The sequence below is a fragment of the Cyrtonyx montezumae genome, unplaced genomic scaffold (assembly GCF_038088225.1).
Source record: "Cyrtonyx montezumae isolate F1298 unplaced genomic scaffold, pur_monq_1.0 scaffold_4, whole genome shotgun sequence".
NCBI classification, from domain to species: Eukaryota; Metazoa; Chordata; class Aves; order Galliformes; family Odontophoridae; genus Cyrtonyx; species Cyrtonyx montezumae.
Window position 1 is genome coordinate 27,597,665 of NW_027072045.1, and position 17,106 is coordinate 27,614,770.

General features: G+C 38.3%; 1 protein-coding gene across 7 annotated transcripts in view; it reads left to right on the top strand.

Annotated features, from left to right (window-relative positions):
• Positions 1-17,106, top strand: part of ADK (adenosine kinase) — a 260,222-nt gene that overhangs the window by 23,177 nt on the left and 219,939 nt on the right. For 5 of the 7 annotated variants that reach the window (XM_065746525.1, XM_065746524.1, XM_065746521.1 and 2 more), the window contains exon 3: positions 7,065-7,118. The exons of the other annotated variants lie outside the window; for them this stretch is intronic. In XM_065746525.1, coding sequence (XP_065602597.1) covers positions 7,065-7,118 — 54 coding nt within the window. The remainder of the gene's footprint in view (positions 1-7,064; positions 7,119-17,106) is intronic. 7 annotated transcript variants of the gene reach the window in all.

Genomic DNA, 17,106 nt, shown 5'->3' on the forward strand with positions numbered 1-17,106 from the left:
GCTAGGACTAAAATATGGCTTAGTTATTAAATCTGCAAAGATAAAAAAATATGCTGAAGAGCTCAGTCTATAAACAGAGTAGTGAATACTTCACGAATTTAAGTATTTTATTTCTTAGCGAAGTCACTAGAGGTTCAGTCAGTATAATTTCTACTAATGTAATGAGTACTCTGAACATCCAGAGCAACAGCCTCTGAAGAAAAGGGATGAAGTGTGGTGATAGCTATTGAAAAGGAATTGCTTTCAAATAACAAGGAGACTGAGGTGCTTGTGCTCAGATAATTCTGAAATTATTACTGTGAAAGTAGACCATGGAAGTGTTTAGAGGTCTTAAATCTTTAGCTCACCATTCTATAGCTGAGAAAACTTTTGACAAGGTTCCTGCTATGTGCTTAAGCCCAAAGTGATAGGGTTGACCTATTAAATGATCACTGTTTTCTGCATTCTGCTGTAACAGGCTTTGAACTTTCCTGGCTTTCTTAATCCCTTTTAATCATTTAAACCTATTATTGTTTTGACTTCAATTTCAAAAGCCCTTTAAGTGTGTCTTGCAGTAATAAATAGCTGATTAATATCCTGATTTCCAAACATACTGCCTGTTGTGGGAGTTCAAATTTTCTGCACTGAATCTTTTAGAAGCAGCTACCAAGGAAAACTTGGGATGTGAGGAGAGGGGATGAGGTTGGGGGGAAGAAAAAAAAAGCAAAGAAAGAAGAATCAGGAAAAACGATACGTAGTAACTCTTACATTGAAAATAGTGCTCATATCCATGTAGGAAATGGGGAAACAAAATACTTGGTAGCTATATTACAGTGCAGTGATTTCATTTGTTTATTTATTTTTCACCTAGGTTTCAGCAGTGCAATTTTAAGTTAATTGTGTGCAAGTTTAAATCCATCTTTCATTTTCCTGAGTGGTATTGTGGCAAAAAAAAAAAAAAAAAAAAAAAAAATATATATATCTTTCTGCTAGTATTTTTAGGATCTCTTTCACCCGGAAATTCCAAAAGCTTTCTTCTGAAAAACAGATGTTTGTGTGGGATATGATGCAGCTGAGTAGGACTCCAGTCATGCAAGTACACAGGAACTGGGAAAAACCTGATGTTGGAAAAATGAGAGCCCTGGAACTCTTCTGTGGCTTCTCCAAGGTGTGGCTTTGTTTTCTGAGCGCTGATGTTTCTATTCCAGTTGCAGTGTTTCAAGTTTGGGAAATTATGTAACTGTCATGGCCAAGATCTGTGGCTTAAGTTGCTTGTTAACTCATCCTGATGAAGATGCTTTGGTTCTGTTATGCAGAGTATTCCCCTGGCAGTATAATGCTGTGCGCTGTTTTCTCTACCTGGTGTTGATTCCATGCTATTGGTAGTGATGGAAAGGCATTCATTTCCCTCAGTCTTGAGGCAGAAGTATCTTAATTTCCCTTGATGCTGTTTTTCATGCCTCTTTCCCACTATCTGTACCCTATGCTTTTTTTCCTGTCTAGTTTGCTTCTTCCTAATTTAAACATTTTAGCTATGTCTTCCATTTAAAAATGAAAAGAGACAAAATATGAGCAGTTACTGAGGTTTACCACTCACCATGTTGTCCTTCTGCTGTTTTTTTTTTTCTTGGTTGTTTTATCTGTTTGCTTTGCCTGATTTCTATATTAAACTAGTTCCTTGATGTATCCAATGTTTGACGTAAGGTGGAAGCTCATGTGGACTTGGCTGCAGATTGTGGCATCTGATATCCTCCCTGCAGGTTACTGCTCTGTGGGACACACTTTGTCCTTGCTTGTATTTTTGTTCTTTAGCTACTTGACTCTGCATCTGTTTGTGCTTTGAAGTTACTGTGTGAGGGTTCATCTTGGTGTCTGGTAGGACGTTGTTGTCACTGTGTATCCTTGCTGGTTTGCCGTTATCTGTGGGCTTCACCAGCATTCACTGCGTGCAGCTCAGGTCACTCCCAAGTCTGTGGCTTGGTGCTGGGTCTAGCACTAATACATGATGAAGTTAGTTGAGGTGTTCAGTCACTCTCATCCCCAGTACTTAGCTAAAGGAATGTCTGAAAAGTCTTTTAGGTTGTTTTTTCTTTTGTTAGTGTAAGTGGACTGTTGCCAAACTTATTTTTTTTTTCTTTGGAATTGTGTTGCTATCCATAAAAACTCTCTTTAATCTTCTAGTTTCTCAAGGAAGTGATTCTGCTCTTGTATTTTGTTTGGCAAGGAAGCAAGTGTCTATTCAGTAAGGATACTTTCTAAAATCATATAACCTGTATCATCCTAGAGTAACAGTGACCAGCTGTTGCAAAAGATGAAAATCAGTGTTGAAGGGGTGCCTAGTCTGCAGTGAGCTTGAGGCCAGGAAGAGCATGTGAAAAGCTATGTGAGAGAAGCTGCACAGACACAAAATGAGATGCCAAATGGGAGATAAACTGGGGGGGGGGAATGGGAAGCATGAAGCTGGGAGAAGATAGCAAAACAAAAGAAAGGAATATACAGGAAAGGAATGAAAAAGCAACTGTATTTCACTGCTGGGGAAGAAAAACAGTGCAAGTCAGGCAGGAGGCAATGACTGTGAGGATATGAATCGAAGTCTGTTATTAGGGTGGTTCATGGAAAAAAAATGATGTCTTAAAACAAATATTTGGTGTAGGTGTGTTTGCCAGTTACAGAAAACTTGAATTTTGGTTTAGCTGTTTGTATCTGATTCGTGATGCTTTTGGCTGCTGAATTTCTGCATGAGGCATAGTCTGGGTTGTGGGTTTTTGTTTTCAGCTTGACTTAGAAAATGCACAGCCCCTAGAGCCTGGGTTAGCAAGACTGCAGAAGGAAATAAAACCAGACCTTGCATCTCCATTCCCCCCGCCCCATAGCTCACATCAGCTAGAGGTGTTCTGGGAGTTTGGGCCTGTTCTCTGCACTGCCCTCTGAATGCTCAGGGATCAGCTGTGGCAGCAGGCTCACACGTGGCTGCACTTCTACCTGTGAGGTCTTGTGGGCTGCATTGGAGGTGTTGGTCAAGAGTGCTCGTGCAGCCTGGAAAAGTGCCCATGAGCACTGGGGTCCTGCTGGCTGCTTGGCCTAGTTTCAGAAGATTAATAATTAAGAAAAAACACCAGAAGAAAGGCTGCATTTCTTTTTTTAGAGAAGTGAAAGGAGCTTTAACATCACTTGAAAGCTGAAGCAGTGTAACTGCTGAATCACTCTTACGAAAATGCGCTCTATCTGATCTTAAGGACAAGAAGTCTATACTGAAGTCCTTAGCAGTTTCTTAATGGCTTAGTTGAAAAACTAGGAGGAAATGCTTCCACACAGCTCTACTGTAAGGGGTTGCTTCTTTTATTTATGAAACATAGTCTAATACAGCATCAGCTCTAAATCTGTTTTGTCTGCTTAGTGCACCCAGGAGGCCATGACAGTACTAACTGGACAAGAAAAATCATGCTCTTGAATTTTTTTTAATGATTTTTTTTTTCTGTGAAGTTCAAAGAACATGTCAGAAATGTACCTGTTCATCCTTTCCATTTTTAATTCGTTTTTAAAGCCAGGTTGGAGCTGTGTACTGTTCATGTTTGTTGTTTATCAGACAAGTCAGGGGAATGGCTGAAAAGCTAAATGTTTTTTGTTCAGAGCTTCCTGTGGAGAATACCACTTGGTTATGTATATCTGTACAGCTTCATGTACCTCATTCTTTCTGGGCAGTCTGTGTGATGGAGATGTTTACCTGACTCTTCTGGTTCTACTTCTGAACGCAGCAGCGTTCATGTCTGTGCTGGTTTGTGACTCTGAACTGAGCTTGGTATTCACTTGAAAGTGGTGTTTTTTTTTTTTTTTTGTTTTTAACCTGTCCATATTTAGTGTAGACTATTTTTCTTTTTAATTTGGTTAAGACTGTATTAAATCGAATGGTACCTGAAGGGCATTTTTGCTGAACTGAAGGCACTTTTGTCAAACTGCTGACTATGGTCCAATTGCATTAGTTCCTATTCCTGTTATATTAGGGGAAATTTAAGAAAGAAGAAAAAAAAAAGTGTTGAGTTATAGGATTACCACTTCAGAAGAATCTTTTAGGTCCATGGCATAAAGTCAGAGCTGAGCTTGCAGGTTCTAGTATGCTTTAAAAAAATGAGAAGCAGGCATTTAATAAAATACTGCTGTGAACACTGAAATTAAGTTGATGATGTTGTATGTGAATGCCCACAAAGTCATATGCGTAGAAGAGTAGAAATCCATTCTGATAATGGGGAAAGTATTGAGACATTTGGGAAAGCTTGGTTTATGGAAGGTGCAAACATATTTGATAATTTAATTCAAGTATTTCAAGCTTATTTCACTGAAATTTGTCCTGCTTGCTGAGGACTAATGAGTTGTTTTCCAATCACTTCACTTGGCAGGCTGATTTGGGTGGCTGCAGTCTAACAGCACTGAGATGCAGTTCCAGAGAGTCAGTTAAGTTTGGTCTGTGTTTCTTGAAATTTCGGGGGAGTAGTTTACTCATTTTTCTTTTTCCTGCTAAGTTCAATGCCTAAACATGCTCTTTTGTAACCCTATTGAAAAGAATTCTGTATAAAAAGAAAATTGATTATCTTGATACTTGAAAAAAAGTAGTGTAAGAGATTGTGAAACTTTGTAGTTTAAACTGAGGGTAGGAGATGGATGTTAGAATACTGATCAGTGTTTGTTTTGTGTGTGGTTGCTTTTTTTTTGTAATATTTGCAGGCAAGCTGATTGTGATCATAACAGGGTACGTTGGAGTGACATTAGTTTGTATAATGTGCAACTTGAATGTTGTGGAACATGTGCAACATGAATGTTGTGGCTTCAGAAATTTCATAAGGACCTCGTGTCTTCCTCAGGTGGGTGAGGCTGTCAGTCAGGCTGGCTGCAGTGCTCCCAGGCTGGGCTGTGCCTATCTGGTAGGGCAGCTGATGTGTTCTGGGGGAAGATGGCAGCTGTATGGGATGATAGCTGTTGCAGCTGCGGCTCTTTTGTCCCCTCTGTGGCTACACAGCTGCCTGCCAGAAGCAGGTGTCTGGAATGTTGGTTGCTCTTGCAGGGGATTAAATGGCTGTAAAGGACATAATGAAGTGTTCAGAAGAAGAAACAGAAGAACTGCTTCTGAAACACACTGAAGTTTGAACTCTTTTCTGCCCTGTGAAATTTCAAGTTGTCTCTTCGGTTCCTTTGCCTAATTCTGCAGCATATTTGCTTTTATTCTACTTCCTAGCTTAATAGTAGACACGTAAATGTGAAATACTTGTGCAATGTGTTGTTCCGGTTACTTTGATTGCTTGAAATGTGCTACATTATTTAGAGTTTTCAGACGATGCATCTTTAGGAGGTAATGAAAAAGATACAGGTAATGCAAGGTTCACCAGGGGAACTGGGGCAGCAGATCCCTCTCGCACTACTCACAAGAGCCCTGGCTCTGTGGTGTCACTGGCATGATCTGGTCTCTCTTCCTTTGGTTTCTGACTGATTCTCCTTCAGAAATTTCCTGGTAGCATTTCTTCTCCTGATGTCTTATTATTTGCTATGAATAACGTGCTTAAAATGGAGGTGCTCAGAGGGGTGTTGCGGCATTAGGAAGAGGGCTGGTAAATGGCCAGACCTTGTTCATTAAAGAAAAAGGGCTTGATGCTAATAGGTAAGGAAAATGTGGATGTAGAAGTAAATGTAACATCACAACAGTTAAAACAGGTGGAGTAAGGAGTGTTAGGGTGGTACTCTGTAAAGAAGACTTGCAGTTAAACCAAATGACCCAAATCTACTGTTGAACTGCATTAGTGTTGTTCTTTGAGTCAAATGCCAACTGTGCATTTAGAAGGAGAAGGCAGATGGAGCCTGCTACGTCCTGATGAGAAGCGACTCTGCAAAGGGTTTAGCAACAGGGTAAAAAATGGACGTAAGTCAGTGTGGTGCTACGGGAAATAAGCGAGAGCAGTCTCTGGAAATGTGAACGGGAAAAATGGGTCAGTTAGCCAGTGTCTGGTATGTCTGAATGCAGCTCTGGTGAGCTTGAGAATGTGTCTGGGGTTGATGCTTGCATTTTAAATGGATACTGGAAAAGAACAGTTTCAGAGAATGTTATCAGGAAGCGATACAAGGAATACAGAATGTTTTAGCTGCTTATTTGAAACAACAATCAATATGCAAGACGGTTTGATTGATTGACCGGAATCTTTACTCAGGAGTGGTTTGTGGTTCTGCACTTGACTGCAGAAAGGGACAAAAACAGGGGGCAAAGTGACAGTGAGGAGCTCTTTGTGTCTGAAGATCAAGGAGTTACTGTTTGCACATTTACCCCAAATGTTGCCTACTTCCAGCTGCTTCCGTTCCTGAGGGCTGTCCGTGGAAGTAAACAAAATAAATGAACAAAAAAACAACAGCAAACCCCCACAGTTGTTAGATCTGTGGGATAGTTTGAGATGGCAAAATAATGTTTGGAGATACAGCACCAACGAGGTGACTTTTTAAGGGTTTTCCCCAGTGAGTGACAATGCTGCCTGCAGCAGGAGCAGCAGCACTCAGTGCTCCCTGGACCTGCAGCATACGCAGCCTGCTTCTAGGGCTGCCTGCCAGCCTGAGCTAGAAAGCAAGGCTGCTTTCAGACCCTGACTTGCAGCAGAGGCTTCCTATGTGGGCTGCAGAAATTGCCCTCATAATGGCCTATTGACATAGTTATTCTTTTTACCAAAGACTTTTTGCAGTTAATATCTGTATTTAATAGAAGGGAAAACACTGTGCCCAGTTACAGCGTTCACAGTCTTATTCCTCAGTACTGTGTTTTCTCAAATTTTGAGTTCTATTTGTAATTTTGTTGTCAAGTGCAATAATTTTTGATACGTGGGAAGTCAGTGGCTGGTCTAATTCGATGCTGGGTATAAAGCCAAAGTTACGTGTGGTGGTAAACTTTATCAAGATGTAGAATTCTCTTTTGAGAGCTTTGTTGCTGCCTTACAATGTCAGAGCTACCTGAATCAACAAATATTGCGTAGCTCAGTAATTTACCGTAGTATAAAACTATGCTTTAAAGTTATTTTTTTCAAATGAATTAACTATTTTGTGTTGTTTATTTTCCCAAGGTACGGGCTGAAACCAAATGACCAAATTCTTGCGGAGGAGAAGCACAAAGAACTGTAAGCCCTTCATGGTGATATATATGCATACTATATGTATTTTCTTTCCTGTATACGTGCATATGTAGATTTCTAAAGCAGAAATGTTGTGTTTTCAGAAATAGCCTTTGCTCTTCATTATTGTGTGCTGTATATTAAGTAACATTTCTGAAAACCAGACAATTACTATTTTTTAAAATAGATGGAAAAAAATTCATTTGTGAAAAAGTCTCTTACTGTGGTCGATGCACATGCTGTTTAAATGTCTGTGTTCATCTCAATTTGTCTTCGTCTTGCATCAGTTTATGTATAGAAGCAGTTATGGTAATAGTTGCTGTTTCTGCGCAGTTTGTCAAGAGGTGCCATACCCAAAGAAGCTTCAAGTTCAGATTCCAGTTTTAGTTCATCTTCTGTGTTCAGGCAAAATAACCCTTAACTTTTATTTTTGAGTGCTGTATATTAAAATATAAAAACTCTATATGTGAAGCAGATACTGTATATTATGTCAAAGTTTTTGGACATATATTTGGAAATGTAAAGTAAAAATACTAGTACATACTGTCTTTAGAAACTGCAGCACAGGAGGTTCTGCACGAATGTGCACAAGAACTTCCTTATGGTGAGGGTGACGGAGCACTGGCACAGCTGCACAGAGAGGTGGTGGAATCTCCTTCTCTGGAGATATTCAAGACCCACCTGGATGCCTACCTGTGCGACCTGGTGTAGGGAACCTGCTTTGGCAAGGGGGCTGGACTCGATGATCTCTAGAGGTCCCTTCCAACCCCTATGATTCTATGATTATATCCAGGGGAGGATTCTGATGTTTTTATGCCAGCATTTTGAAAACCTTTTTCTTTGCCCCACTTATGATACATTCTAAAACAAATACTGAAGTTCTTTCAGTTACTAACTTGTGAAGTGTATATACACCTTGGAGATGATGGGAGGCTTATCAGAATATGATATGCTCTGTGTAATAACTGATAGTTCAGCCAGAGTCCATTCTTAAGTGAGAGTAAATATTCACTGAGCAGAAGATGCCCAGGTTGGAAAATTCTTGCTCTTTGTGATCTGTATGCTTAGATGTACAAATAACTCAATATTCTAAGGCTTCTATTTCAGAATTTAGTTAAATTATCTTAAAGCTCTTAAAGCTGTTTATGATGTGAAGTAGTAGCATGCCAGTAGTAACAATAACTATCAATAGCTGAAGTGCAATTCTCAGTGCCTCAAGCCCAGACTTGCTGCATCTACCCTATCACTGTTCTCTCTGTGCTGCCTGAAGAACTTGCTGTTTGAATGTCCTCTCTGCTATCCTTTAAATCCATATTATGTAACAACTTTTTTTTTAAGATAGTTTGTACGAAAGACTGTAGAAAATGCTTTGCTTGTAAGCCTTTACATAAGTTTGTTTATTCAGTGTCTTTTCTGTAATGACAAGTGGAATACTTGTACAAAAGTCCTATCTTCTGAATAAGACGAGCTATTTAGGATTGGTTTCACATTTCTTTCCCTTAGGATAAAGATAGTGAGGGATTTGTTCCCTTTTGTTTGCATCTGCGTGACTAGATAAAAAAAGGTTTGGAGTTTTTTTATTTTTTTTCCAGCCAGCCCTTGCACACAATTGCTTATCTGTTATATTACCATTATTTTTGCATTTTTTCATAGTACCAAAAAAACCCCAAACTGACAAGTAGTTTATCCACAGGTAAGGTGAACTAGGTATCTTAAATGAATTAGGATCTATAGCTGTCAGATTTTTCCATGCTGAAATTTTGCATGTTTCTCAGCAAGATCCTAGTTTTTCAAGCAGTAAAAATGCATTCTGATAATGAAGGTTTAATTCCTTTGGGGAAAGAAACAATGTGTGCTGAAAGCGTTTGTGATTGAATTACTGACCAAATATAGTCTTAGTGTTCTTTGCAGATGGAAAAAGACATTTAACTTGTATTTGTACATCACGGTAATGTACCTGTGACATTAGAACTGCTGGAGCTCCTGGCGACAGACAGGCAACAGCAGTTGCCTTTGATCTGTAGATAAGATTTTTTAATGCACTCTACTGATAGAGCGTTGGTGGACAGAATAATTATGATTAAATAAGCTAGACTGTTTAAAAAGACGTCTACTGCAAGTATAGAAAGTTCTAGAGTGTTCAGGGGTTAAGCAGGAGTTAAATGACATTCAGGTCTGTGTTTTGGACAGTACAAGTTGTACTGTGTACGCAAGTTTTATTTGCACAATAGATACTGATTAAACAATGTTTTGATGTGCGATATTTCATTTGAAGTAGTTGAGGCATACTGAAATCCTGTCTGATCTCTTGGAGCGTGTTGTTTGTTACTTAACTGTGTCTTCTTAAATGAAGGGTTGAACTCTTTTAAATAAAGAAAATTCAGTAAAGCTACAGTTTTACGTAAGTGAGCTGAAGGAGATCCTTTCTTCAGCTTTTTATTGTTATCACTACAGTTTCTCTTGATATTTATGTGCTGTGGATTATAATGAAAGAGCTGGAACAAGCTTCTGCTGTAAACCTTGTTGTCTTGAATGTCACTGGATGCTTGTCTGGGGAAAAGCTCCAGTAGGTCGCTGTCACATCACGTCAGGACAGGCCTGTGGAATTCTTCTAACATGCTATGTGCTGCTCTTTCTGTACCATGTGAACTGCGTGGTGTGGAACAGATGACAGAGTTGGACCTCAGAGCACTTTTCAGTCCTTCAGTTGCCTTATTTGACTTACAGATTAATTGTTAAATACTTATAAATATCAGAAAAGGATAGCTGCTTCTTACTTAAAAGAAATTCCAGTCCTGGGGAACAGGGTTTAAGGTAATTGTTGCTGATAGATTTATAGACTTAGTCTTCTTTTCAGTGTCCTTTTACTGAGAAGTTCTTCTAAATATGTCCTAATATTTTAAAAGTCAAATACGAAGATGACTTTTCTGTTTTCCAGTGCCAAAATTAATCTGCTTAAAATATTTTATCTTTCAGTCTTTGGTATGTTGGCAGCTTTCATACTGACTTACCTAGTAAAGGAGAAGTCTGTGATAGTCTTTGTGTAACAGTTCTATGTTGATTTTCTCACTGTCAGACACCCTTCAGTTCCTTATGGGTCACTTTTAGCCCTTCCTCATAAAAACATAAATGTTGTTTGATAATGTGTGCTTTATCTCCCAAGATAATTTGACTGGTTACACGCTGATTTGGCTTGATCTCGTTGTCCTTGAATCTTAGCTATCCAGAGGGATAAGTACAGCTACCAGCCGCTCTGACAGTTTAGCATGATACCATGCCAACCCCACTCTTCTATTTTAAGAGTTAAGTTATGAATGATTGCCTTTCTGGTAGTCATCTGCAGGAAGAATAACAGACAGGAAACAGTAATATCTTGTCTGCACAGGTGAAAAGATGTCCAAGAGATGTTTCCTTCACCCCCCAAGCTGTCTAATCCCATTTAATTTTGAAAGGGAAGAACAGAATTCTTTTTTGCAAGATGACTGAGGAAGCTTGGATTTAATTAGATTGATGAGGTCTACGTATATTTTTCTCCTTCTGAGAATAGTAAAGAGGTACAAACGGAGGGAAATGGAGATATTTTCCTTTACCATCTGTACAGTTCTTCTTACAGGAGTTGCTTCTGTTTTTAATTCTCAGAATCAGACAGAACGATTTTAACTGAAGGTCATGTTGACCAAGTATAGACTTCTGAGTACGTGTGTATGCATATGTTGTTGTCCACATCAAAAGTTACTGACGAGAATAAATTTAAGCTGCCTGCAGCAAGCACTGAGATGTGATCTAAGTTATGTTGTCTTGGTGTTAAAGTAGAAATACTTAATTTATTAATCAAATCTCCAGTATGGCTAGAGTACATTTTCAGTGCCACAGTGTAGTGTTTACAAGGGCTTTGTCTTTTTTTTTATTTTTTTAAGTAAAACTATCTTTTACCATAATATGGGCTGCAGTAAAATATTGGTAGCATGACTGGCTTGTATTAATTATGAGACTGAAGTGCCTTATAAACACTGTGTGGAGTTTGGTTGTACCTCTGAGCTAAGTGATGCTTGGATACAGTTATTTTAATACAGCTTGAGCTGCTGGTTGTACAGTTTTATAGGCTGTTTTGTTTAAGCAACTTTTGCCATGGCTGAGCACTTTATTAGAAGGGGAAGAAGTTAGCTGTATGGGAAGGTAGGAAATGTGGGACATGTTTTGTGCCCCACAATTGCCTTGGCTTATCATAATTTAGCTTTTCTCAGAGATAGAGTCAATGAAGTGAGAAAGGAGAATATAAAAGCTTTCTTTCTCTTCTGCCAGCTACTTGATGCGTTGCAGTCAGAAGGGAGGATAGAGGTGTTGCTCTGCTGCAAATTTGCCAAGAAGAGTTTGTTTAGATAGTTTATTCTAAGTGGCACACGTACTATATGAATACATTTTAATAGAAAAACTGAACAAGGGAGGAGGGGACAGCTTTGGGAACAGATCCTTGGGTAACAGATAACAGTTTTGTATTACCTGTAGTATTTGATTTTTGTTCATTCAGAGATTGAGTTCTGATTTTGCTTAGCCAAGATATTTATATGAAGGAAACGAGTATTGGAAGGGTGAATCTAGGAGGCATTGAAATTTCAGGGGGCCTGAATGATGCTTGAGGAGGAGGAGAGAAATTTACAGCTAGGATTTTGATGGAGCACTGGTATATTAGATAAATCCCTTTGACATTGTCTGAACCTGTTGGTGGGTATGTTGTAGTGGAGTTGACTTATTTGATGTGAATTGCTACCTGTCATTACACTTAGGTGTGAAAGCTAAGGGACTAAACCCCACACAGCAGTAATACTTCACTGATGGTTCACTGTACAGCAACCAACAGTGTATGCAGTGGACACAAAATTTTGAAGCTCTCTGTCTCATGCTTACCCAAGTGACAATGCATTATTCCACTAGAGGGTGTAGTTGATCATGAGTAATGCTCTCAAAGTTTTTATCTATTGCATTTAGGATTTTCTGTCCTGTTGGTACGTAGTCTCCCTTAAATACCTTTTTTTTTTTTCCCTTTATCCACCTGCTTCCTCCCTCCTCCCACCGTTGAAGAACCCACTGAGATGGTAAAGGTTGTTGGAGGAGGAGGGGGAGAAGTACTAAAATATCAAATACGAAGCTTTAAATCTTTTGTCAGCCTACTCAGCATATGCTGACAACATAAATGATTTGCGTGGCTGGGGCAGTGTGTGAACCTGTCACAAATGTCTGTCAAAGCTCTCGAGTTACTTTATGTAATATACCTCACAGGCACTTCTGAGTAGATTCGTATGTAATATGGAAAAAGATTTTGCAATGAAGTAACATGTAGAACACATTATGGCAAGAATGAGGTGCCCAGCTTTAAGAAAATGTTTCTCACTTCTCATTTTCATGAAATGTTGTTTAACTGTTTTTTTTCCAAATCAGCTGTTGTACCAGCCTGTTTATTATTGTAGTACACGGTTATCCAACCATTTGACGTTTCTGGGCTGCTTTGAGTGACAAGAAATTGTTTTGGGCCAGATATAAAATGCATAATGTAGTTAATGGAAGTAACTAATCATCTTGTTTCTTTTATTTTTTATTAAAACATAAAAAAGGGCAGCAAGAACATAAAGCTAGTGGGTTGGACACACCTGCTGTAGTAGTTTGTGTGGAAACTTTTATTAAAGTGTTTACAGTGGAATTGTTATTTATTTTTACAAAATTATATGGTTACTAGAACTGCTAAAAATTGAAACTTCCAAAATGCTGTTTTTAATGAATAAATAGCTTCTTAGAATCATCTGTTTCATGAATTGACAATTTTTCCCATAGCAAATAAGTTCTTCTGTGTATTGGCACTGTACTATGGTGTGTTACCAAGCACAGAGAGTAAACTTTCATTAGATGCTTGGGACTTCTTTGGGGTTAGAATGATCACAGTGTTCTAAGCCTATCTGAAAAACATGCAAGTGTAACGAAGGAGACCGACTGCTGGAAAGAATTCCGCTGATCTGGACTGCATTTTGTTAATCCTGTTCTTTGAGTTGTTGGCTCCCTCTGTAGAAATTGTTTTAAATTGCATTTTGATTTCCCTGGAATTGCTTTATTGTTTCTGTGGTATGTATTAAAGCTTGACTCACATGTATGAAAAGAATGTTTTCTATTTAGCTGCAAAATTTCTCTTTCAAGTTCCGCTCTTTTCTGACTATTTTTCTGAATGCAGCACTGGTTCAAGTTAGTGCTATACAAATTGTCTTATGGATTTATTGGTGACTGAGGATTCTGCAGGAAACTTCCAAAATTGAGTTCTGAGTGGTAGCATAAACCTTTTCCTTGTCTGATGGAGATATGTTTTACATTTGCTTTCATTTATAATGATAATTTGCATGTGTTTGATTATATAATATAATTTCATTTTACGTGCTTCTACTGTGGCACCTAAATCAATAAATTGTACTAGTGTATCAGTACAATATTATAATACAACCTTTTACCTCTGTATATATCAATTTGTATATATAGTTTATTAAAACAAAACTGTAGGCTCTGTTTGATCATTCTGAGATGCCACTTGTTAAACAGCTCTTGAAAATCGGTGTTGATTCAATTCTTCAGATAATAGCTATGGTTGGCAGGTAAAAATTAAAGCTTGTGCCCTCTGATGAGCTTGGTTGTGTTGCATCAGTTACTTCACTCCCACTGCTGTGTGACACAATGCTCCCATGGTAATAGGTATAAGGGGGACTGAGGCACAAGGAGAAGGATGAATGTGAAAGCCAATAGAGAATCAGACGTATTTTGTGTAAGTCATATGGGAAGCAAAAGGGAAAGATCTGAAAACATCTGCTAGAGGAAGTTAAGATCAATCTGCTTAAATCAAGTTGTGAATGTTCCAAATGTTGGATGTGTTGTTCTTATGAAGTCTTGCTATGCTGTGACTGACCTCATCTATTAATTTTTCCCGCTCTTACCATCAAGATATTTTCAAGTCCCTTTGTCTACTCTCAGTAGCTCTACTGCATTAAGAATGGTAAAGCAGAGATATCAAAAGATTATCCAAGGGTAGGATACTTCATAATATTCCTAACTACAATTCCAAGTCAAATTGAAGAGCTTTGAGATGCTGCAACAGCACTGATCATTGAGTTAGGTTGACCTTGGATAATCATTAATTATGGTCTGATTATTTATTAAGGTATAATTGGGTGGACATTGAGATTGGCACCTTTAATTGGTGTGTGTACTTTATGTACTGTGTGTAAAGCAAGGTAGTAGTACTTTGCTTTTGCTGCCTTTTCCTGGAAATACTGTCAAGCACAGACTAGCAGATAGTCCACAGCATTAAATGGAATGTTCAGACTTAGAAAGTTCAAGCCTTCTCAATGCCTGTGAAGGGTTTCAACTTGCCACTGAGTGGTCATAACAAAAACTTCAAAGACTTTGAGAAACATTTGTACCCTGTTGTCCCTCTATGCTGCTGTTTCCATAAATGTTTGTAGTAGCTCTGAAAGCAATGCCTCCTATTTGTTTCCATTTAAATTACAACAGACACCAGTAGTGCAATAGCACTCTCTTGATGGAACAAATTTTTAGCTATAAAATGCTATTTTTCAACATGGGAAGTTCCTTACAGACATGAGGAAGAAGTTTGTTGCAAGGGAGGCAGAGCACTGGAACAAGCTGCCCACAGAGATTGTGGACTCATTCTGTGGAGTTGTTCAAGATCTGTCTGGACACTTTCCTGTGCCACTTACTGTTGGGAGCCTGCCTTAATAGGGAGTTGAAAGGATGACATCCAGAGGTTCCTTCCAACCCCTGCAGTTCTGTGATTAGCTATGCATTTTGGCCAGTGGTGAACAAGACTTCCATGCTATGCTTGTAAAAAAAAAAACAAAAAAAACAAAAAAAAAAACCAAAAACCTGCGCCAGCAGAGGTGACCCTCTGCCACTACTTCTGAAATGCACTGTCACTGCCTTGCTGTGCTATTGTTTGCTGTTTGGTCTCCAGAAACATTCAGTAAGTGTTGATGAAGGTCACTGGGTCCCACTTTTTCCCCACATGCAGAAATTCAGTGTTGTGCCTTGGTGTTTTACTCACTTTCATGTTAGGTTCCATTGTGTCAGAGCATCCCTCTGCTGCCATCTGTTGCACAGCAACAAAATGTAATGATACAGTTATGGGAAGATTCAGCCTCTACTACCATGTCTCCAATGTCTGTCTCTGGTGACATTACTTTTGCAGCAGCCCTTGTAGTTTGGGCAGCCCATTATGGCTCAGAAAAATGAGGGTATTTCCCTAAATGCTTACCTTAACTGTGTTTCTTGTTTTATGGAATATTCAAAAGTCTTGTGAAAAATGGTGCAGACTTTGTTCTGCGCTAACTCAAATTATACACACACTGTGATGCTGAGATATTAGTGGCTTGGCTATGAGCATGTGCTGACGTATTTGAAGACTAAGTTTTGTATATACGGATTAGTTCTTCCTTTGTGCTGCTGCATATTTCATTCACTGTGTTGATTTCTTTTGGACTAGGATTGGGGTGCATTACCATAAGATATTACCTTTTTCTGCAGAGCATTCAAATTATTCTAGGATCACAATTTCTTAGTTAAGGTAGCTGGAAAGACTTCTGTGTCTTTGTACACAATGAGTGCAGAATTTAGAACTGGATAAAATCTGACTGTAGAGAATTGGATTCCATTTTATGCAATGCAGTACTGAACTTGAAGTGTTGAAATTTGGAAATGACTAATCGATCATTCTACTAGCTTTGAAAAATAGTGTCTGTTTTAATATCTCATAAAAAGACAATGTAAGTAAAGATATTTCCGTGGGATGGTTCATTGCTGTTTGTGGAATTAATTTATGCAGCTCTTGCAGTGTGTTGTGCAGCTTGATGTATCTGAAGAAAAAGAATGAGATCTGAACTTAACAGGGTTTTTTCTCCTGCTATGTTATGATGTTACTTACATGTTATTTTTCTCTTGCTACCTTCTGGTGATGGCAGTGGGTGCAGGAGTGTTACCCACCTGAGCATTTGATGAAATGTCATCAGTTTCTCAAATGCAGTGTGAGTGGAGGAGTATGTCAGAAAACCAATGGATATGTTAAAATCATGTTTTTGTACAGCTAACGAGCAAAACGCAGTTATTGAAATTGTGGCTGTTAGTACTGATTTAGCCACAAGATGGTGCTTGACATAGCAGCTAGGCTTAAGGCAATTAACTGAAAGATACGGTAAAATGTCCAGTATCTAATCTTTTAACCTCTTTAAAGTACATGGTATTGCACCACTATATTTATTTAATAACTTCTGAGATAAAGAGGCTTGCTGTTTGCATAGAGACTATGGGGAAATGATGAAAAAAATATATGTTCTGTTGTACGTAATATGCAGAAGAAATATGCAGTTTGAGTATAAACAACAAATGCCCCTGAATACAATAGGTAAATGGTGTGTTTTTATAAGTGTTCCTAAGTATATTTAGTGTTCAGATTATCTTTCTTAAGTAATATTAAAAAATTCAAGTACTTCCTCTCAAAATTATTTTGTGCTTCTTGCATGATGTCATTGAGGTATGATATGCCTTAAATTCACTTTAATAGCTTACTACTGTCATTATCTAGAAACGGAACAATGGTAATTCATGATTTAGGTAATCATAATTTGGGCAACTGAATGAGGAGGTGGAAAACTTCAGCTTTGATATTTCTTGTGCTTTAAAAGAAAAAAGCCATCCTACTGTAAGAGAAGGTGAGCTATAACTGAAGTCCAAATTGCAGACACGTTTATTTTAACAGCTGATTTTTGAATAGTTTCAGACTTCTGTGAAATTTTTAGAGACTTTTAAACCATAACTTCCTTCTTGATGGCACCTCTGTGCACTAGGGAGTGTATCTTCTGTTTCAGTCCACAAACTACAATTTATTTTCTTCATAATTGCGTAGTGAGGACATCGTGCTATGATTTTTCTTAAGTAGTCAAATATTGAGATT